The sequence below is a fragment of the Pimephales promelas genome, chromosome 18 (assembly GCF_988280905.1).
Source record: "Pimephales promelas chromosome 18, fPimPro1.hap1.1, whole genome shotgun sequence".
Classification (NCBI taxonomy): Eukaryota; Metazoa; Chordata; class Actinopteri; order Cypriniformes; family Leuciscidae; genus Pimephales; species Pimephales promelas.
In genome coordinates this window covers 11,029,138-11,052,022 of record NC_142786.1, presented here as the reverse complement: position 1 = coordinate 11,052,022, position 22,885 = coordinate 11,029,138, and the positions used below count along the sequence as shown (strand labels likewise).

The 22,885-nt window shown below is 41.3% G+C and overlaps 1 protein-coding gene and 1 long non-coding RNA gene across 5 annotated transcripts; one reads left to right on the top strand and one right to left on the bottom strand.

Annotated features, from left to right (window-relative positions):
• Positions 1-353: 353 nt before the first annotated feature.
• LOC148970914 (uncharacterized) lies at positions 354-6,283 on the bottom strand. Its single transcript, XR_016147217.1, has 2 exons — positions 5,936-6,283; positions 354-790 (listed from the first exon to the last, which is right to left on the bottom strand). It is a non-coding gene; the product is annotated as an uncharacterized LOC148970914 (long non-coding RNA).
• ptpn23b (protein tyrosine phosphatase, non-receptor type 23, b) lies at positions 5,451-16,491 on the top strand. Of its 4 annotated transcripts, none has more exons than XM_089122612.1 (20): positions 5,451-5,615; positions 7,398-7,472; positions 7,579-7,706; positions 7,821-7,897; positions 7,998-8,047; positions 8,158-8,289; positions 8,395-8,475; positions 8,574-8,699; positions 9,098-9,145; positions 9,363-9,419; positions 9,498-9,556; positions 11,690-11,769; positions 11,864-11,978; positions 12,132-12,197; positions 12,398-12,537; positions 12,836-13,141; positions 13,243-13,397; positions 13,508-13,659; positions 13,763-13,942; positions 14,235-16,491. In XM_089122612.1, the coding sequence occupies exons 1-20, from the start codon at positions 5,466-5,468 to the stop codon at positions 15,802-15,804; spliced, it is 3,747 nt and encodes a 1,248-aa protein (XP_088978738.1). In that variant the 5' UTR covers positions 5,451-5,465; the 3' UTR covers positions 15,805-16,491. The 4 variants fall into 4 exon arrangements, with proteins under 4 accessions (XP_088978738.1, XP_088978739.1, XP_039534810.2 ...); XM_039678876.2 differs by lacking the exon at positions 5,451-5,615 and adding an exon at positions 6,555-6,690; XM_089122613.1 differs by lacking the exon at positions 7,398-7,472.
• The last annotated feature ends 6,394 nt before the right edge of the window (positions 16,492-22,885 follow it).

Sequence of the window (22,885 nt, the reverse complement as noted above, 5' to 3'; positions counted from 1 at the left end):
TATTTTTAACACAGTAAAAATAGTTAAGTGCAAATTGCAATCATCGGGAGAAAAACAAGGTATTAAAGCGAGTTAATTTTTTTTTTTTTGTAAATCGCTCATGCTTTTTTTTATTGAAGAAACATGTAAATATACAAATATATTCAGGAGAACATAAGAGGTAAAACAAAGACAAATTATACAGAATAATTCCAAATCAAGTGGCATAAAATAATTATACAACATAAAAAAATAAATAATAAAATAATAATAATAATACAAATAAAATAACAGGATTAAACAGCTTTATGTCATACATTGGTATGACATCATACATTGGTATGACATAAAGCTGTTTAATCCTGACTATCAGATCGTTTTTTTTTTTCCTGACTATCAGATCGTAAATCGCTCATGCCAGAGCCATGATGATTCAAAACTTTCTGCAGCTGGATGGCTCTAAAACAGAAGCCATCCAAATCGGAACACCTCACCAATTACGTTCATCTCCTTTCACACTTGTTTCTTTTCTTGGCAACACTATTCTCTCTCTCCCTCCGTTACTAATGTTGGGGTCAAGTTTGACTCATACCTTTCTTTTGACAATCATGTCACCTCAATCTGTAAAACCTCGTTTTTTCACCTCCGTAATATTTCCAAACTGCGTTCCTCTCTTTCCTTCTCAGCTGCAGAGAAGCTCGTCCATGCCTTTGTCTCCTCCAGGCTGGATTACTATAACGCACTGCTGTGGGGGATCCCTGGTAGGAGCCTCCAAAAGCTCCAGTTTGTGCAGAATAGTGCTGCCAGGGTCCTAATGAGGGTGCGGAGACATAAATATATTACTCCTATTCTTTTTTTTATTTTTATTTTTTATTTTTTAGGTTTTTGCTTTTATTTAATTTTTTTTTTTTTTTTTTTTTTTTTTTGCATTATGTACAGAACAAGACAGGGAACATACAAAAACTGTAAGACACTTCCATTTAGATCAATACAGAGTATGGATTTAGAAAGAAGAAGAAGAAGAAGAAGAAAAAAAAAGGAGCAAGGGTCAAAAACAATCACATAGCCAGTATACATGAAAGGAATTAAAATACTAAAAAAGTAAATGTTTGATAAAGAGAGACATAAGGTTTCAAACTTTCTATTAGCCTACGTTTTTTGAAATATTTGAAGCTCTGAAACATTTGAGTAAAATCACATAGAAATATATTAAAGGAGGGCTTACATTTTTTCCATTTACAAGTATGATATTTACCCATCAATAAAACAAAATTTACAACATCAATGAAGTGTAAGTTTAAATCACACTTAAAAAAGAGCACATCTTGCAGGGCTATAGGAGGTACCATCTCCATTTTAACTGGCAGCCAGCTATGTATATCAAACCAAAATTTCGAAGTAATCCGACAATAAAAGAAAAGATGATCGAGTGCCACAAGGTTCCACCTCGAAATTAAATCGTTTCTGCATGATGAAATCATTTACTGGGTAAACCTTAAACATAATTTTGTAATGAGTCTCCTTGACCTTCGGAGCAACTGGGTATGCCATATAGCATGTAAAAGCTTTATCCTTCACTGAGGTTTCAACATCACCCAAAAAATAGCACTGAAAATCACCATTGATAATACGTTTGAGTTCTTTGTAAATAAGTTTGTTGTTGCACTTACTGTCTAAGAGGTCTACATTACATATTTTTTAAAGAGGGAAGGGATACTGGTCTAGCTACAGGATCAAGAAAACTACTTTGAATTATTCGTAGCAATCCAATAGGTATAGCACTGCATACTTTATCATAACCTTTCATTGTAATTCTAACATTATATTTATTAATAAAATCATAATGAGAGAAGAAATATCCATTATCATCTAATAAATCATGAATAAAAATAATGCCTTTACTATACCAATCAGTTTTAAACAAAGATTTCCTATTAATAACTATAGCCCTATATTGTTCCAGTGGAGTTGTGAGGGGAGAAAAATATCATTTTCCAAAAAAGCAATACTTGTTTATGAAAATTTGATAACTTAAGAGGAATTTTACAAAGATCAAGATCACATCTCAGCACAAATTCAAGACCGCCAATATTATTGAACATGCGATTGGGAATATGGTACCATATTGAATGTGACTTTGCTAAACACTCTTTCAGCCATTTTATTCTGAAAGTACCAAGAAGAGATTCAAAATCAATGGCTCTCAAACCTCCATGTTCACACTCTTTAACCATGTGGAATTTACGTAGATAATGCGTTTTGTTTCTCCATATAAATTTAAATAAAATTGAATTCACTGATTTAACTACTTTTGGAGCAGTATACAAAGCATGTGATAAATAGATAAGTTTAGATATTCCCTCAATTTTAGTCAAGAGGATTCTACCCAATAAGGATAGGTCTCGAGATAACCAGTGATTTAGGGATTTCTTCATATTTTCTATCTTAGAATTAAAATTTGAATGTTCTCTATCAACAACATTTTTGGTAATCATAACCCCAAGGTACTTAACCTCCTTTTTCACTGGAATGCCCTCTAGCTTCTAAATCACAATTATGGATAGCCATTAATTCACACTTTTTAAAGTTTAGGGTCAGACCTGATGCCTTTGAAAAAATACTAATTTGATCAATGACTAATGGAAGCACCTCTTTATTTTTAAGAAATAAAAGGGTGTCGTCTGCAAATTGGCTTATAGTGAAGGTTCTACGGAGAATGTCTATGCCCACATTGTCCTCCATTTTTTTAATAAACAAGGACATTAATTCGACTGAAATATTAAAAAGTAATGGTGAAATAGGACATCCCTGGCGGATTCCTCGTTTAATTTGAATTCTGGGTGATGAACCCAAGTTAAGGGTAATGCTACTGAAAATATCATTATAGAACATGGAGATCACTCTACAAAACATAGGGCCAAAGCCAAACATTTCTAATGATTTAAACAGAAAAGGGTGTTCAAGGGTGTCAAACGCCTTGAAGAAGTCTAGAAATAAAAGTAAGCTTGTCTGAGGAATTAGATGATTATAATCAAGCATATCATGGACCAATCTAATATGACTGTGAATACTTCTCCCTTTAATAAAAGCCGATTGAGTTTCACTAATAATTTCACTGATGCCTTTTTTAAGTCTATTTGCAAAAACATGAGAAAGCAATTTGAAATCATTACATAACAGAGTTATTGGTCTCCAATTGTCTAAAAATAATTTATCCTTGTTGGACTTTGTAATTAGAGTAATTAAGCCATGCTTCATTGATGATGACAATTCACCTTTATCTACGCTCTTAGTGCTTCAAAAACTAAAGTTCTTATTTCGGGCCAAAAATGTTTATATAGTTCTATTGTGATGTCATCAATACCTGGAGACTTTCCATTAGACATTTGTTTAACTCTTTCCCCGCCAAACACGGAATTTTCCGTGTTTAATGAAAAAACGCATCTGCGCCAAACACGGAATTTTCCGGGTATCCGTGTTTTAGGTGGTATACGGTAAGGAAGACCTGCGCGCATGTCCTGAATGAGTGCGCAACTTTTTGATCAGAGAAACAGATTGCAATCGTCTCAAACAGTGGAGTAGTGAGAATGTATCAGACAGACAATGCAGAGGTATATGGCTGAAGTACTGGAGGTTAATGGACTCGGAGTCCGATCACTCTTTATTTGATAATTCTGAATCTGATCGGGACGAAGTAGTCAGTGAGAGAGATGCACATGTTCATGCTAGCCATGGACGTGCCGCAGATAGATCGTATAATATTATGACACTATATTATGTATGTGTGTGTGCAGGCATTTATGTGTGGCTGTCTAAATATGGAGGTGTAATTGTCAAATTATTTCTCTCTTTGTGCACATTTACCACATTGTAATATGTATTTGTGTGTGTGTGTGTGTGTGTGTGTGTGTGTGTGTGTGTGTGTGTGTGTGTGTCTAGGCCTGTTTATTGTAATTCCAATAATTCATAGGTAGAACACAGAGAGGCAGAGGCAGAAGTTTTATTGCAAAAGTTACATTTCCCTTACATCCTGGGAAATTTGATATATTTTACATTTATTTTATGTTTTTAATTTATTTTGGAAAGTTTTATATATGAAGGAAACAACATCTGAATGTATTCTGCTTTTAAATGCACTTGTTTGATAAAAACACCTTTTTCTCAGTTTTTTGTCCAAAATGTTGTGTTTTTGACAAAACCTACCTCTGTTCAAGAGGCAATAAAAAAAGAACAGATGAAGATAAAATAAAAACGTTTTTTTTGCCTAAAAGCAGAGGCTCAGATCTTTATTTTTATATATATCATCTTCATATATTCATGGAAGAAAATATTCAGCGGGGGCATTCAAATTTAGCGAAAATCGTCAAAAACCCTGGCGGTGGCTGGCAACTTTTTTTTAAAACGCTGGCGGGGAAAGAGTTAATTGCAATATCCAATTCTGAAATCTCTATGTCAGCTTCCATCATAAAACTAGAGTCTATTATAGGAACTTCATCTTTTAAGTATGAAAAGAAAAAATCACAATCTCTTGTTGTAAATTTTGATTTATAAATCACTATAGAAGGAATAGATGTAATTATCAATAGCTGTTTTCTCTTCACTTATACAGTTATTAATGCTTAGTTTATTAATATTTTTTAAAGCTTGTTTATGTTTTTCTAAGTTAAAGAAATATGAAGAGTTTTTCTCCCCCTCCTCAATCCACATGCTCCTTTAGCCTTTTCAGTATAAAAAGCATCCCGCTCTAAATGAAGAGAGTGAAGTTCTTTCTGCTCTCTCTCACTAAGAATATCTTTATTACCAAAAAAATTTAGTCTTGATAAAATTGTTATCTGCCTTAATTTTCAAGAGTTTACAATTTGTTTCCCTTCTTTAATTGCCAATTTTTTAATATTAAATTTAACCCATTCCCATTTTCCAATTGAAGTTAATTCAGTCATAGTTTTAACATCGTTAATCATTAACAAAACAGATTTACAAAATGATTCACACTTTAACAGATTGTTATTAAACTTCCAATGAGTTCTGGTAAGGGGAGAACTACCATTGCTTCTAAGAGAAAGTGTTTTTATAGGGGTGTGAGGCATAGTCTGCTGTCGAGCATCTTTAGCAGACGACTCTACAACCTCCATCACATCTGCTTCCTCCCTGACAACATCTGAATCTGGTGTTGACACATAAGAATGTTCTCCAGTTTTCCCCGCCATCGCTTCAGCAAGTTCAACGTAGAAAGGCAAGCGAAAGTCTTAAAAAACAAAAGATCACACGAAAGTATAGCAATAAAGGGCTTTAAAGCATTTAAATAAGCAAATATAATAACCACAGACCAGGAATAAACGGCCTAATATACAAATGGATCAGAGCCTGTGTAAAGTTCGACTTGTCACTCCGCCATCTTGACACGCCCCCATTACTCCTATTCTTAAATCCCTAATCTTGGATTGTTGTCTTTTTGGATGTCATGTTATTGTTTGTATGTTTGTATAATGTCTAATAAAAAATCCCTTCTCTGGCCTCCTGTTCACTTCCGCATAGAATATAAGATCCTCTTGCACACTCACTACTGTCTGCATGGTGCGGCCCCCACATACACTGATCTCTCCTTTCCCGAAACACCTCTACCAAGACTAGAGCAGGTAATCGGCATCTCCTTTCTATACCTAACACACGACTTTTAAAGCATCCGCTCCTCGTCTGTGGAATGCCCTTCCAGAACAACTCAGAGCTCCCAAAACTACGGATGTTTTTAAAAAAGAACTGAAAGCTTATCTTTTTAGGAAAGCGTATTTTTAAGTATTTCTGCGTATTCATTTATTTTACGTAAGTGTCTGTTTATTTTTTTATTTATTTATTTTTTTCATTTCTGTAAGCACTTTGAGATTTGATGTCAAATGTAAAGTCCACTATAAATAAAATTCATCATCATTCATCACCATAGACATACACTAGACCTCACCTTGGCTACGGCAGTTCATTGGAACGAATGCGTCAATAGAGCCGCCATCTTGAAACAGGGGAGCCCCTCCACTTTAATGCATCAGTGTCAATGTAGTAGACACAGGTCTAACGGAAATAAAATCACCATAAATCATCATGAATGCGATTTTTCTTGTTTTTTTGGTTTGTTCCAACGGTCAGACATGTATTTATCATTGATTCCAAAAAGAAAATTATTATTTATTTTTTTTAAAAAACATTCTTCTTAGTTCAAATTTCATCCGTGAACATCATACGCTGCACAAAAGTCCGCCACCATCAATGAATTCGAAGTAAAGGCAGAGATAGCAGCCTTACCTAGCCACTTCCTATGACAAGACCCCTGTTCCAAGATGGCGGCGGTTTTGACGCATGCTTAGAACCCCAAGGTGAGGTCTAGTGTACATGTCTATGATTCATCACCATGCTCCCATGCTCTGGCTCATGCTATGCATTGTGACGTACTTCCGGTGACGTACTATTTTGAAAGCGAGTCAAAGGTTGGGGCGTCAGGCGGATTGCGGCGACAAGTTTTCTGATCAAATCGAGACATAATAATTAGCTTCGTCTTTGTAGGTAATTAAGAAAACAAGTTGAACGAAACAAAAAGAAAAGTCGTGTTAAGTTGAAATAGTTACTCGTGGCGTCGAAATGGAGGCCGTTCCCAGGCTGCCGATGATTTGGCTGGAGCTAAAGGAAGCTGGAGTGTTTCAATTTAGTCCTCCTGTCAGACAGGTGAGAATCCGCGTCCCATTAATCCAGCCTGTTACACAACAGAGATCAGCTCTTTGATTTCCGTAACATAAACTGAGTAAGGAATACGTATTTACCCGTTTTGTAATTTAGGGAAGTTTACATAAGTATGGGTAAAAGTTTATTTATTTATTTTCACAAACTTAATGTAAACATATCTGATCACAAGTTAGGGTAGTATTGTTAAGAAAATGTTTTGTTTAAAATATTTATGGATATAGACATGAAAATTAAGAAACGTCTTGATTATTGCGCAATATTCCAGGGGCAGTTTTTCATGTTTCACAAATATTTGCCTCTTGAAACATATTATTCTATGTATAAGTACTGCAGAACACTTAGACCTGTATCGTAATTTTATGCAAGCAGTTGTCTTTTTGAATTATTTCAAGGGCAATGTTACTCATGTATCTATTTAAAAGCAGTTATTATGAAACTGATATTTTCAGCCTTTGTGCTTGTAATTGTAAACATATGTCTTGTGTAACCTGGTCATTTGAAAACCAAATGATCTCCCTCACTTTGGCTAGCCTTATTTTTACACATTTGCATTAGGCTAACAAAAGGACCTTGCCTGATACTGATAGATTTTTTTTATTCTCTGTATGACAGTAACATTGGTGTCAACTGCATTGGATTGCATTAGAAGGAAAATATAATAGTATTCTTTCCCCCGTCTTTTGTCCCAGTACATTCAAATGAACTATGGTGAGAACCCTGAGAACTACACCGAGTCACTGAAGAGGCTGGAGCAACTTAGACAGGTGGCTAAGATCAGTGGGGTTGTTGGAAATGTAGTTGTACAGTTGTGTATGTGGTTAACAAGCTTTAAAAAGGTTCTTTATTCTTATTATTTAATATTATTCTCAGAGTGTGGTAAACATCCCGAGGGATTTTGAGGGCTGCAACACTCTTCGAAAGTACTGTGGTCAGCTGCACTTTCTGCAGAGTCGTGTTCCCATGGCAGCTGGCCAGGAGGCTGCAGTGTCCGTGACTTGGTAAAATTATGCCATTGATGCTCTTTTTGATATAAGACCATACTTGCTATGTCGATATTCAAGATGTGTGGTAGTCATGCCGTTTTAGCTTTCATGCTTTCTTTCTGCCCGCAGGACGGACATCTTCTCAGGGAGGAATGTCACACATGATGATATTAACTATGAGCAGGCTTGTGTCTTGTATAACCTGGGTGAGTTAAATGCAGTCAAACTACCAGCACATGTATGGATTACTGCAAATGTGTTTTGCTTAGTAATTCATCTATCAACAATCCCTCCAATGTATTTTAGGTGCATTGCACTCTCTGCTGGGAGCTGTGGATAACCGCCTGTCTGAGGAGGTGAACATGCACTCTTACATATATTTGCTATTAAGAAATCTTAAGAAAAAATGAAACGATAGCCTGATGTTTAACCTTTTGCTCCTTGTGTGTGCATTGTGTGTGTTAAGGGGATGAAAGTGTCCTGTACGCATTTCCAGTGTTCTGCTGGGGCTTTCACTTACCTCAGAGATCACTATAATCACAGCTACAGCTCTGACATGAGCGGCCAGGCACTTTCAATCAAAATCAGCCTCATGCTGGTAAACAAAGTCCATCACACAAATGCTACTTTTATTACCTGGGAAAATCCACTTAAATCTGACAACCTCTCGTCTCTTTTTCTGTTTCTATCGTTCTCTCTGAAGGCTCAGGCTCAAGAGTGTCTCTTGGAGAAAACTCTACTAGACAACAGAAAGAGTCATTTAATAGCAAAGATTTGTGCTCGGGTATGAAGTTCTGTGCTTGTGCTTATCTGTCAACAACATCACAGCAGGTCTTTGATTCAAAGAGCATTTGCCACTTTAACACTAATGTCTAATTGCAGGTGTGTGACTATTATAAGGATTGCATGAGGTTGCTGGATAATTCAGAATGTGTGCCAGGAAGGATTCAGAAAGAGTGGGGGAAACTCATCAGCATGAAGATCAGCTACTTCAGTGCCGTCACACATGTGAGACCATCACACTCTCACCATGCGGTTTATATTAAAGGGATAGTTCAGGCAAATTTACTCACCCTCAAGATGATCCAAACCTGTATGTATTTCTTTCTTCTGCTGAACACAAAAGAAGATTTTTTTTGAGGAATATGAGTAACCAAACAGTTCATGGATTCCATTGACTTCCATAGTATGGAAATATGGGGCCGATCAACTGTTCGGTTACTGACATTCTTCGAAATATCTTCTTTTGCCTTCAGTAGAAGAAAGAAACTCATACAGGTTTGGAACAACCTGAGGGTGAGTAAACGATGTCAGCATCTACATTTTTAGGTGAACTATCCCTTTAATGCATTTTCACAGACTTGTTGGTTATTTTCATAAACCATGCCTCATTTTATTTTCATTAGTTACACATGGGGAAGCAGTCAGAGGAACAGCAGAAATACGGCGAAGCTGTAAGTATGTGCTTGTGTGCATTAGTTTTTAGCAACACGTAATTTTTGACATGACATTTGAATGTGCTATTATTATATATTATTATTAATATTAATATGTTTATTTATGTTTTGCTGGCTGATATTTGAGATTACTTGATGTTCCTGAGTATCACTGCACAATATGGGCATAATATAATGTGATGACAATGTGAGGTCGCCTGCTGTTTCTCCACAGGTCGCATACTTTCAGTACTCTATCGACAAACTTAATGAGGCAATAAGGCAGAGCAAGGTAAAGATTCTCCAACACCTGCACTCACCCCACCTGTTCATTAAACACTTTTACATGTGTACTCATCAACCTTTTCAGGGTCAACCAGAACTTGTACAGGAAGCTTTGAAATTCACCATGGATGTGATTGGTGGAAAGTAAGATCTTAAATTTATTACTGTGATGATACCAGAGCCCGTCTAACGGAGAGCCTTGGCACTTCCTATTAGCCCCAGTGTGTATCATCCTGGTTGCAGTTCCATTAGAATTCCACTGGAGGTGATTGCGGGCGAGAGCAGAATGAATGGGAGTCTATGGGGCTAAACGGCTAAAAGTGTCTCTTTCACCTGCTTGTCGTTAAATGAACATAGATTTTATTGTTGATTCCGCAAGTTCAATATAGATTATAGGCCAAAAGTCGAATGAACGAGTACTTATGTCCTTTTGATTTCTTACAGGTTAGGCTGTTGTTGGCTGGAACACGCTAGCATTCTGCTATTGTGTGACGTCATCACATTTTTGAATGGATTTTTAGAACAGATAAGTGAACTTAAAAATGCAATTTTCAGCTGAGTGTATTATCTTAGCCCTCCCATTTGAATGCAACTTTCAAATTACTTGACAAAAAATTACATCCTGAGAAAAGTGGATTTATGGGGGTGAAACCCTATTGACTCCCATTCATTCTGCACTCGACTGCGAGCGCCCCCGCATGGACAGAGACGTGTTACTGCAGCCAGTCCAGAACCCGGAAGTAACCAGCAAGTGCCAATTCTCTTCAATTAGACATTCTCTGATAATACCCAAATCACATCCTGAGTCTTTAAGGGGCGGTTTCCCGGACAGGGTTTAAATTAAGCCTGGAGTAGGCCTTAATCTAGAGTAGTTAATCGTGTCTTAAAAAATGGCTTTTTGTAACACAGATTAAGTACAGATTAGTTACACTTGGACTATGGAGTCCTGAACTAAAATAAATCAGATTAAATTAAAACCAACTGTGCTAATCTGAATTAGCATGACAGAGGTTGCCTATAAAACATGGAATGAACCAAGAAAAGCTTAAAATTGCATGGAACTGAGAAGAAAATCCAAAGAAAACAATGGCATCAGAAAAAGACTGCAATCAAAAAACATTTACTAACAAGAGTAATTAATTTTTATGCAAGATAAATAATCTGCACACACCAGCTATGGAATAAAAGAGAGGAAATGTCAGGAAATCTGTTTGTATGTATGTATGTATGTATGTATATATATATATATATATATATAAAACAAAATACATACACATAAAATCAACGATGTACAACTAGAATCAATGGTGTTCTTTAACAATGAATGGTTTTCATTTAAAATGAATTATTCAAACAACTATAATTAATGCTTCTTGTTTATTCCTGTGATTTACATAAATTTACTAAAACATTAATTTACACATGTGGTGTTTTGTGTTGATGGTCTAGAAGCAATACTTTCAACTAGAGTAGTACCATAGTGGTTTCTTTATTAATTATACAGCTTGAGTTTTTTGTAGCAGGTCCTCGCTCCAAGCACAGGCTCAACACTTCACCAAAACGGTAACCCCCAAAATACTAACATAACATTAACGTTTAAATAACAACATAATAATAGAACATTAAACTTTCTCTCTGTTTTCTCATCTTACTAAAATAATTGCATAAAACATCACTTTATTTCAAAATTAACATTTCAGCCCTGTGCAAAGCATGATGGGAAGTGAATGTAATGTATGACTGGGTTAATAGATTGAAACATATTTCAAAATTAAAACATCAAGTGAAGTCAAAGTGAAGTGTCCATTTCAAGTTAGTTTAACATGAACTAATCACATTTTAACAAGAAACCCGATACAAATAAAACATAATTAAATGTTTAAATAATATATTGATATATGTACTGTATGTGTGTATCCAAGTAATGCAGGTGTCTTCTTTGAAACACAAAGTTAATCTGAAGTTAAACCTGCCTCCTGGTAGGTTTAATTTACGACTCAATTTAGTCCTGGAGTAACTGTAGTCTTTCTCCAGGAAATCGGCTTATTAAACTCTGGACTAAACTAAATCTAGGACTATTTAAAGCCATGACATAGAAAGCAGATTTTTGTTAATCAGGTTTAAAGGGCCATTTTATTCTAGGACTAGGCTTAATCTCTGTCCGGGACACCGCCCCTAAAAGTTTTCAGTGTATGCTGTGGTGTTTAATCTCTCCAAAAGTCTTTTTAAAAATATTTGATTAATGTCATTATTTTATTTTATTTTTGTCTGTTTTAGATATAACTCCGCTAAGAAGGACAATGACTTCATTTACCACGAGTCTGTGCCCGGTCTGGACACATTGGTGGCAGTAAAAGGTATACGAACAGCTCTCATATTTCTTTTAAAATGATCAGCTTATACAGCTTAGAAATTAATATTTAGTTCACATTTGTGACATCTGCTACACAGGTGCATCGTTGGTGAAACCCCTACCTATGAACCTAACTGATCAAAGTGTCACTGGCCCAGACCTCTTTTCTAAACTTGTTCCCATGGCAACTCATGAGGCATCATCCCTTTACAGGTCAGCTGGTACATTGGTAACATGCTTCATTGATGTGTTACTATAAAAGTGTATGTAGAAAGTGTCTGTTTTTAAACATTATGTGTCTCTCTCTCTCTCTCTCTCTCTCTCTCTCTCTCTCTCTCTCTCTCTCTCTCTCTCTCTCTCTCTCAGTGAGGAGAAGGCAAAGTTACTCAGGGACGTTGTGGCTAAAATCGAGGACAAAAACCAAATCCTTGAGTAAGTTACTCATAAAATCAAAAAAAAATTCTGTCATAATGTACTCACCCTCAAAGGTCATCCAGGTTTCCAAGAACGATGAGAAAATAATGACAGAATTTCCATTTTTGGGGGAACTAACCCTTTAAAAGTGAATTTACTCTGTGTATCTATAGGCTTTTAAAGTAGCTGAAAATGTTTCCTCTTCTTAATTCATGCAGAAAATTTATGGAGTCTCTAAGCAGTGACGCGGTGTATAAAATTGACATGTTTAAGTCTCTGCCTGATGTTGTATTGGAAAAATGTGCATTTCTGAGTGTACGGCCAGATACCGTTAAGAACCTCGTCCAGGCCATGCAAGGTGAGAATAAACACATTGACAAACAAAGAATTAAAATGATGACAAAAATCTTTTAATTTGTGACAATTAAATGTGAAGTCTGCCATTTTACTTTGTTTAATTTTTTTTTATAAGTCATTTTAACATTAAAACAATGATTCTATGATCTGTAGTTCACAAGGATTCTATGATCTGTGAAATGTTATGTTTATGGTATTTCTGACTAATTACTAATACTATTATAATTAAATTTTTTACTATTATTGTTTGATTTTTATTCTGATGCCTTTTATGACATCCAATCATGTGTGTGTTGCAGAACTATCTAATGTTTACACTGATGTGGGTTCATCTCTGGATGAGGTCCGTAGTGCCCTTGAGGAAGATGAGGCCGGAGAGAAGAGTTTAATGGAGGTTGTGGGGCAGAATGGATTGCCGGCCAGATCTGAAGTCTTGCAGGAGATTCAGAAAGAGCTGAAGAAATATGAAGCTGCTCATCAGACAGCCAGCCACACCAACACCGAGCTCCACAGAGCCATGAACCAGCACATACCAAACCTACGCCTGTTACAGGGATCAGTTGAGGAACTCAGAAAGAGCCTGCCCCAGCCACAACTCAGTCAAGGTAAAATTGTTTTTTACAGATGTACATTGAAATACATAGACCTCATCTGTTGTGAGTTAATTCATTATCCCTAAAAATGTAATGATCTCTTTTCTCTGTAGATGAAACATCATCCTTGCAAAAATATAAGGCTATTCTTGGCAAAGTTGATGAAATGCGAAAGCAAAGGATCTCATTGGAGAGTCAGCTCCGTGACCTTATTCATAAAGATGACATCACTGGAGTCCTGGTAACCACAGATCGTGCTGAGATCAAGGTTAATGACCTACTGATACTCCACTGCCTTTTCTTTATTGCTTTGTGCTGTCGATTGCGATTGAACGAATGACCAGTCAAAAATGTCTTTCCCTCCATCCTCTTTTTCAGACATTGTTTGCGGAGCAGTTGAAGAAATATGATCAGCTGAAGGGATATATAGAACAGAACTTGATTGCTCAGGATAACATCCTGAAAGCCCTGACGGATGCAAATGTGCAGTACGCTCCTGTTCGCAAGACACTCATTCTCACAGAGCAACAGTATGTTTTTGTCTGTGTATTTTCATAGTCAAAAGATTCAGATTTCAAGTGTTAGTATCTGTTTCAGTGATATTGTATGTAATCCTCTCATTTTGTCCTGAAGATGGAATGGAACTGTTCAAGCCCTGACTGCCTCATTTGAGGCATATGAGGATTTAATGAAGAAGGCGGAGGAAGGCAGAGACTTCTACCAGGATCTGGACAAGAAGACCTCTGGCTTGTTGGACAAAACTAAGTCCTGTTGCCAAACCAGAGAGAAGGAGCGAGTTGCCTTGCTGGAAAAGTAAGTTGTCTCAAGTAGAAGTTTATGACATTGTGCGTATATGTTTTTACATTTCTGTAGACTGTTGGAAGAGACGGTCACCTGAATGTATAGGATCAAGTACCTTACAGAAGACACAATTTTAGATTGTGGGATGCCTATGTTTAGACCTATGAATCTGAAGCATACTTATCAGTGTGAATTATGAACCAGTAGACTACTACCACTTAATATTAAAGGTATTCCTTTTCAAATGGCTGTTTTTCAACAATGCATCTCATTCAATGCTTGTTTGACATTCTACTTTCTGCAGGGAGATTGAAAAAGGGCCACCTCCTAGACCTGCTGCCCGAAAACCTGTAGTTGGCCAGAAAGTTGTTGGTTCTAGAACTGGCCCTTCCAGTCTTGAATCTGTAGGTCCTTCTGTTGCCTCTTTTGAATATCTCCCACAAGAACTACAAACCTTCCCTCCAAATCTGAATTTCCCCAGAGTTCCAGTACTTCCCAATCCTGTTCCCCATGGTGGAACCCATCTTAGCTGGCCACAAGGGGAAAGCCCATTTCCCCCAACTCGGTTTCCAAACCCCCAATTTCCAACTACAGATCCAAAGCAACAGTTGTCCCACAATCTCCCACAAAATCAGGCACCTTATGGCCAGCCCTTTGCTCCAATGCAAATCCCTGGGCTGCCACCACAGCAGTTCCAGGCAAGATCAGCTGGATACATCACCCATGTCCATCCTCAGGTTAATCAATCGAACACCACACAGGTGCCTTCTCAGGGGTACAATCCAGCTCTCTGGCAGCAAGCTCATGGTGGGCCTGCTGCTGTTACAGGAGGTTATTCTGTGCCTCCACAAATGGGACTGAGTCCTCAAAATTCCATAAGGCCTGGTTTCCCCGGACAACCACAAGTATATTTGCCAAACTCTTTTGGGCAGCACATTCCAACTGTAATGACTCAGTCTTCCTCTGTCCAACAGAACATACAGGGAACACAGTGCCAAAGCTTTACCACCCAGCCTAGACAAAGCATCCCCTCAACTGCACCAGTAAGTGCATTTCCTGGGCAGATCCTTCCCCCCTTCCCACCTGGACAGGTCCAACCTCCCATGCCAGGCCAAACACAGTCTGGCCTCCCCTCAGGTTACTCTCCTGCATTAGTTCCCCACATCCAACCCCAGCATGGTCTAACAGGCCAACAGACAGTGTCTCATCCTCATGGAGCCCTCATTCCAGGGCAAGCTCAAACTCAGTTCCATCCTGAACAACTTCCACAAAACATGCCTCATCCTTATATGGGGAATGCCGCCACATCTTTTCCATCTTTGCAACCTAGGAAAATCCTTGCACCCCAACAAGTACATCCAGGCTCTCAAATCTTTCCACAGGCACCCTTGAGCCAAAATTCCCAAATTCCTTATGGTGCTCGTCCACTTAGTCAGCCTCAAATGCCACCAGGAGCTGTAACTCCACAAAGTAATACGTATTCATTTGCACCAACACACATGGGCCACCAACCTATGAGACAACAGACCATTCCACCCCAATTCAATACCATGTTTAATGGCCCTGGGGGGCAACCCATGTACACTCCTGGTCAAAGCCAAATACTTGGCCCTCAAAATGTAGCTCATCCATCATCTCGACTAAGAGATGCCTCAATGATGGACAATCCAGTTCCACTATCACTTCCCAGCACCCTCATTCCTATACCATCACCTGTTCAGGTTTCATCCCAGAACCAGATTTCCACTCCTAGCGCAGGTGTTCCATCCACTTCCACATCAAGTGCTGCTCCAACTGATGACATGACGTCCGAATCCACTACAGTTCTGAATATGATCCAGAACAAGGTGGATAATCTCAGCATTGAATCCTAAACTGATAAATTCTCAAACTCAATAATAAAAGCAGTTTCTTGCTGTGCCCCATACCAACAACTGTACATAAGCCGTCAATGATAGTCAAGACACCACACATCGCACAATCAAATATGACGGGCATGTCGAAAGGGGGTGTTAAAAAATATATTTTGGATTTGCATTCTTTGTAGTCGCAACACAAAACGTTGAGGGCACAATGTCTGAACACACACACTAATACTTGCATTTTCTACATGTACACTACTAACACAGAATTGCACTGTACTCTCAGAATCAGTAATTACAAACTATAATTTACCAAGTGTGCTACAAGAAAAAAAGGAAACTGCTTTTGCTCTGTACTTCTATGCAATTCTATAATATTATGTCTAGGATCACTCTTTGTATTGTTTACTCCTAAATAGCACTTTAGTCTGCACTCTGAGAGTGATGACAACGATGATGATGATGATGAGGAGGAGGAGATTGTGTTTTTTTAATACTAAAACTATTCTAGTTCTTTTTGTGATAAATTGTAAACACTGCTTTCTTTTAACTCTGTATTAGACCGTAACACAGCCATAAAATTTTCATTTTAAAAAAAGGGAAATGCTTTTTGACTGACTTGCATTGACCATTATTTTATGTGGAGATGTTGCTTCTGTATAAAATGCAATACCGGTATTAAACTAGTTCACTTGAAAATGTGTTCACCTTTTTGAAAATTAGCAGCTTTATCCACCTGGATTTGTGCAGTTGTTCTCTTCCATGTAGATCACTTTCAAGCTTGGTCAAACTGTATGAGGAGCAGCTTTCCCAAATGCAGTAGCATCCAAGCCAATGCTTTGAAATTGTTCCCTACGTCTAGTATTGTTTTAGGGTCCTTATAGTGAAAGGTGAATTTTCACTAGTTTTAAGTTGTGTCTTCCCACCCATCACTCCACACCACACCCCACTTTTCATACTAAGACTATTCTTAGAAACTTCACACTATGTGGTCCTGAGTAATTTCGTATACAAAACAACACCTACAGATTGTGGTGTATAATACAATAAACATACTGTTATGTGTAATGCACCATTGTTGAAGGGTATTGTTGAATGCACCACTACCTTCATTTGGCCATATGATGGCACTGTCTAGTTATGTTCTGGTCATGTAGGATTGTCTAATGAGCTTGTTGATTCATGGGCTAGATTAAATCAATACGCTTCACAAAGAGCCACAGAATTAGTACACGCACATCCTGCTGTAAATAATAAAACGGGGATGCTCAAACTGAGTCAGATTTTTAGACTAATCAAGTCATAAACATTCGCATCTTTTTTTAAACACTCATTTAAACTAATAAACAGGTCAGAGAAAGGCCTATGATAAGAGGTCACAAAATTCAGTCTGCATAATGGGTAGTGACTGGAATCAAGTATTGAACTCAGTATTGATGTCTCCCATTGCATGTACTGTACACATGAAAATGGGCTGGCAAATACAAGACCATGCACGCAGTGTGTTTGTAGTTAGTCAGAAATGGTTTTGTCTTAGTGAGCTCAAGAGCCCTTTACTCTTCTAAAATACCCTGTCTTTTATTTGAGCAGTCTGTGCACGCCGACCCTTGCTTTTGACTTGCTTTGATGGAATGAGCGCTGGGAGAGGAACTGACCCAGTTTTTTCTCAATAAGATGGTTTTGGCTTGAGCAGAATAGTACACTCTTAGCATTGAGGTTTTGTAAAGGACTTGGTTAGAGAACATGGTATTAGTTTAGATTATCAGAATACATCAGTCAGTCCTCTCATAAACATTGCATGCGCAAAACAATTTTTTGACAACTATACTAATTGATAGACAGAAACGTCTCGGTTACGTATGTAACCCTCGTTCCCTGAGTAGGGAATGGAGACGTTACGTTGGATGACGGAGAATGGGGGTTTCGCATAGAAAGCCAATGCTCTTTGAGTATCTAAAAACGAGCCAATGGCATGAAAATTCCTTGGGGCTGCGGAATTTGCATAGCGTATCTCCGTCCCACCTCGTGGGTATAAAAGGAGGAAGCAGACACAACCGCAGTATGTCTTTGCTGAGGAGCTGAGACTGAACTCAGGCGTCTACCCAGGGGTACAGCGGAAGTGGCAGGTAGACGTAACGTCCTGTTCCCTACTCAGGGAACGAGGGTTACATACGTAACCGAGACGTTCCCTTTCGTAGTCACTCCGAGTTACGGCGGATGACGGAGAATGGGGGTCCCCCATGTAATCACGCCACCTTCACAGCTGTCTTCCAGTGCCCTGCGCAAGTCTGAACCCCTGTCGCACTTAGCTTACGGACAAGGAGTCCTACTTGACACAGGAATACCAAGGTACACTGGGGAGCATATCCCAGAGGAATATGCCGCAGTATGCCTACCCGTAGGGAGGACTTAAGGATACACATATGGCCCAAGGGGGCTTCATATGGAGGAACACTGGAGTCACCAACCCGTAGGGTGGCTAGAATCTTAGCTCCAGGAGTGGCAAGGTGGCTTGCCAAAGGAAGACACATGCTCAGAGAGGCTTACAGTGGAGAACACACATGTGGAGGTTACAAGCAGGAACCATGCACACGGAGGCACCTAGCCGACATACAGGCAACAGACACTGGCGCCAGCATCAACAGTGCCGGAGGACTCAGGGCTTCAACGGAAGGCTCAGCTGAGGAAAGTACAGCACTTATCCAGTCCGTGGAGTGGAATGGTGATCAAGCGAAGACACCTGAGCAGTTCCAGTACTGGCCGGTTGAGCGAGGACACAGGCTCCACTTGGAGGTTATAGAATCTCGCGAGTGTGTTAGGTGTCGCCCAGCCTGCAGCTCTGTAGATGTCTGCTAGCGAGGCGCCATGCGCTAGAGCCCAAGAGGAAGCCACACTCCGGGTGGAGTGGGCCGTCACACCAAGGGGGCACGGTCGACCTTGCTGCTGGTAAGCCAAAGCAATGGTGTCCACTATCCAGTGAGACAGCCTCTGCTTTGAGAGAGCCCTTCCCTTCTGGCTCCCACCATAACAGACAAAGAGCTGGTCTGAGGTCCTGAAACACCGCGTTCTGTCTACGTAAGCACGGAGGGCGCGTACTGGACAGAGCAGTGCCAAGGCTGGGTCTGCCTCCTCCAGGGGCAGCGCTTGCAGGTTCACCACCTGGTCCCGGAAAGGAGTGGTGGGAACCTTGGGCACATATCCAGGCTGGGGTCTCAGGATCACGTGAGAGTAAGCCGGCCTGAATTTCAGGCACGCTTTGTCAACAGAGAATGCGTGGAGGTCCCCAACCCTCTTGATGGAGGCCAGTGCAACCAGTCTTCATTGACAGGAACTTAATCTCAACTGATTGCAGAGGCTCGAAGGGAGGCCTCTGCAGGGCACTTAAAACCACTGAGAGGTCCCAAGAGGGTACGAGAGGAGGGCGAGGAGGATTCAGTCTCCTCGCTCCCCTCAGGAACCTGATGATCAGGTCATGCTTCCCCAACGACTTACCTTCGACTGCTTCATGGAATGCGGCAATTGCAGCCACATAAACTTTTAGGGTGGAAGGAGACAGCCTTCGCTCCAACCCTTCTTGCAGGAAGGAAAGCACGACACTGATCGAGCATCTCCGGGGGTCTTCTCGGCGAGAAGAGCACCAGTTGACGAAGAGGTTCCATTTCAACGCATAGGCGTGTCTAGTGGACGACGCTCTAGCGGAAGTGATGGTAGCAGCCACCACAGGTGGCAGGGTACTCAAACCTGCCTCGTCCCATCCAGGAGCCACACGTGCAGTCTCCACAGATCGGAACGAGGGTGCCACAGGGTGCCCCGTCTCTGAGAGAGGAGGTCCTTCCTCAGAGGTATTGGCCAAGGAGGTGCTGTCAGGAGAACGAGTTCGGAGAACCAGGTCTTGGTGGGCCAATAGGGGCTACCAACAAGACCTGCTCCTCGTCCTCCTTGATCTTGCACAGAGTCCGTGCGAGAAGGCTCACTGGGGAAAACGTGAATTTGCGTAGACCATGCGGCCAGCTGTGCGCCAAGGCGTCTGTGCCGAGTGTGCCCTCGGTCAGAGAGTAATACAGGGCGCAATGGGATGAGTCGTGGGAGGCGAACAGATTTATCTGTGCTTCCCCGAACTGGTCCCATATCAGCTTGACCGACTGGGGATGGAGTCACCATTCGCCAGAGATTGGCCAGATCCGTGACAGCTCGTCGGCTGCCAGGTTCCGCTATCCTGGAATGTAAATAGCACGAAGGGACCTCAGGTGCTCCATAATAGGAGGTGGCGTGCGAGTTGCGACATCCGACGTGAGCGTAGACCACCCTGACGGTTGATGTACGCTACTGTTGCGGTATTGTCTGAACGGACAAGCACGTGTTAACCCCTGAGCAGTGCTCGAAGCGGTGCAGGGCCAGGCGTACTGCCAGCAACTCGAGGCAATTGATGTGCATGAGGCGCTGGGGTCCTGTCCAGGAACCCGCGGCTGCATGACCATTGCACATGGCTCCCCAACCTGTGGCAGAGGCATCTGTGACAACAACATGCCTGGAAACTCGCTGAAGAGGGCCCGTAAAAAGCCGAGGTTCGTCCACGGGAAGAAGGTCTGACGGCAGGTCGGAGTCACTAGAACTCTGAGCGTACCGCGATGCCATGCCCAACTCGGGACTCGATCGCGAAGCCACAACTGAAGCGGTATCATATGAAGCAGTCCGAGCGGCGTCGCAGCGGCTGCGGATGCAATATGCCCCCAGTTAGACCTCGCTTTTGCCCTCGAACTGTCGAAGGTAAGTCAGCAGTGAGTGCGCCCGCTCGCTCGTGAGCTGCGTGGACATGGCGACCGAGTCTCCATGCCGAGAAAAGAGATCCTCTGCACGGGGCAAAGTTTGCTCTTCTCCCGATTGACCCGAAGGCCCAGACGGGTTAGGTGCTGAAGCACAAGGTCTCTGTGTTCGGAAACCTGCTCTCGAGAGTGTACTAGGACAAGCCAATCGTCGAGGTAGTTCAGGATGCGAATCCCGTGTTCGCGAAGGGGAACAAGGGCTGCCTCGACGATCTTCGTAAAGACGCGAGGAGACCGAGGTAAGATGGAGACAAGAAAGTACGCGTCCTTCAGGTCTATCGCTGCAAACCAATCCTGAGGCCGAATGCACTTGAAAATGCGTTTGGCCGTGAGCATTTTGAACGGCAGATGGTGAAGAGCACGGTTCAAAATGCGAAGATCTAGGATCGGTCGTAACCCACCGGTCTTCTTGGGGACAATGAAGTAAGGGCTGTAAACCCAGACGTCATCACGGCTGGAGGGACAGTCTCAAATGCACCCTTCGCCAGCAGGGCTGCAATCTCCGCTCTCATGATCGGGGCATAGCCACCGACCACCGTAAAGCAAACTCCCCGGAAGCGGGGAGGAGATCGTGCGAACTGAATCGCATAGCCGAGTCTGATCGTTCGGGCGACCCAGCCTGGGATATGGGCAAGTTGAGGAAACTGGTTCACTCAGCCTTGCGCACATCAACCAGGTTAAGCTAGAAATGTCTGACCACGCATGTGGACATCACCTGACTCAGGGAGCATGCGGTCACCTTCGTCGCTCGTAGAGCAAAGTCGGTGACGGCTGGCAGCTCAAGGATGAGCCCTGAATCAGCCCTACCCTCGTGCATGTCACTGCACACCCCAAAGGATGGCAATAACACACAGTGAGGTGGCAGCCAGCCTCTATAGGTCCCGCCACCGGAGTAGACAAGAACCTACGGCATTGGGGTGAGGGGGTGCTCAGGGTTGCCACGCCTGGTGGAGGCGCTGTGGGGACACCTAAGTGTTGCCACAGAACACTCCACAGGGGGGAACCCCAGTGCACCCTAGACCGCAGCCTCTACGAGGGCAGAGAAGGCGGAAGAGGCCGCTGAGCAGTCGTGAAAGTCAAAGAGACTTCCACAATCTCATGGCCTCCTTATGCACATCCGGGTAGAAAGGATTTGGCAAAAAACAATCATCTTCCTAAAGTGCTCGGGACATGGCAGAATTTTCCACACAAACCCAACACTCGTCGCAGCCCGGGAAGCATAGCTGTGAACTCTGAATCTAACTCGCTATGCCAGCACATCAGAGGACAGCAGCACAGACGAGCCAACTCCAGAGAACTACAGCTCACCTTGTGATGCGGCGTAGACATGATTTCATCAACTGGGGTACCGAATGAGAACGCGGGCCCTTTTATTTAAAAAATAAAAAAAAATTTGGTAGCCGCGAACTCACTCGTGACCACGTGGGTTGCAACGTGAAAGACGGGGTCTGGACAGAGGAATTTTCGTCGGTTTAGTTCCAGACCTGACGTCCTAGATCACTATACATTGCGATGGTCACGTTCCCACTGAGAGAACGTGACACACCCACGAGCGCTGTCTGAGCATGATCAAAGCCCAAACACGTCAAACAGCGCTCGCGCCCATCAGCTGACTCATCAGAATATCGCACTCAGGAATACACGGGCAGATCATCTTTAAAAAGACGCGTCTTTACAAAGACGTGCCGCGTGCACACTCTTTCAGTGAGAGGAGAAAACTCAGCGGATGGTGAAGCGACCAGGGAGAGACACTCACACTGGCAGACCACTGCTCAGATCGCAGGCAATGTGAAACTCGCTGGATACCGCCGTCACACCAACAGCCAGAGAGTTCGCTCGTCTCGAAGAGGTGAGTCACAGTAGTAAACTCAGATTGTGTGGCTTGTGGAGTGAAGAAGTTCTCTTGGCTCCGAAGCGAAAACATACTGCTTCCTCTTTTTATACCCAAGAGGTGGGACGGAGATACGCTATGCAAATTCCGCAGCCCCGAGGCATTTTCATGCCATTGGCTCGTTTTTAAATACTCGAAGAGGATTGGCTTTCTATGCAAAACCCCCATTCTCCGTCATCCGACGTAACTCGGAGTGACTACGAAAGGGAACTGTAGTTTTTAAACAAAGATTTTAGGGTGTGACCAAATGTGACCATATCCAAATTCTATTTTTTTAATTAATCAAATTTGCAGAAAAAATAAACCTATTTTTCTATCATTTTTACAGACGATGAAAATGATATCACATTTTTATCCAAGGAACCAATAATAAACAATG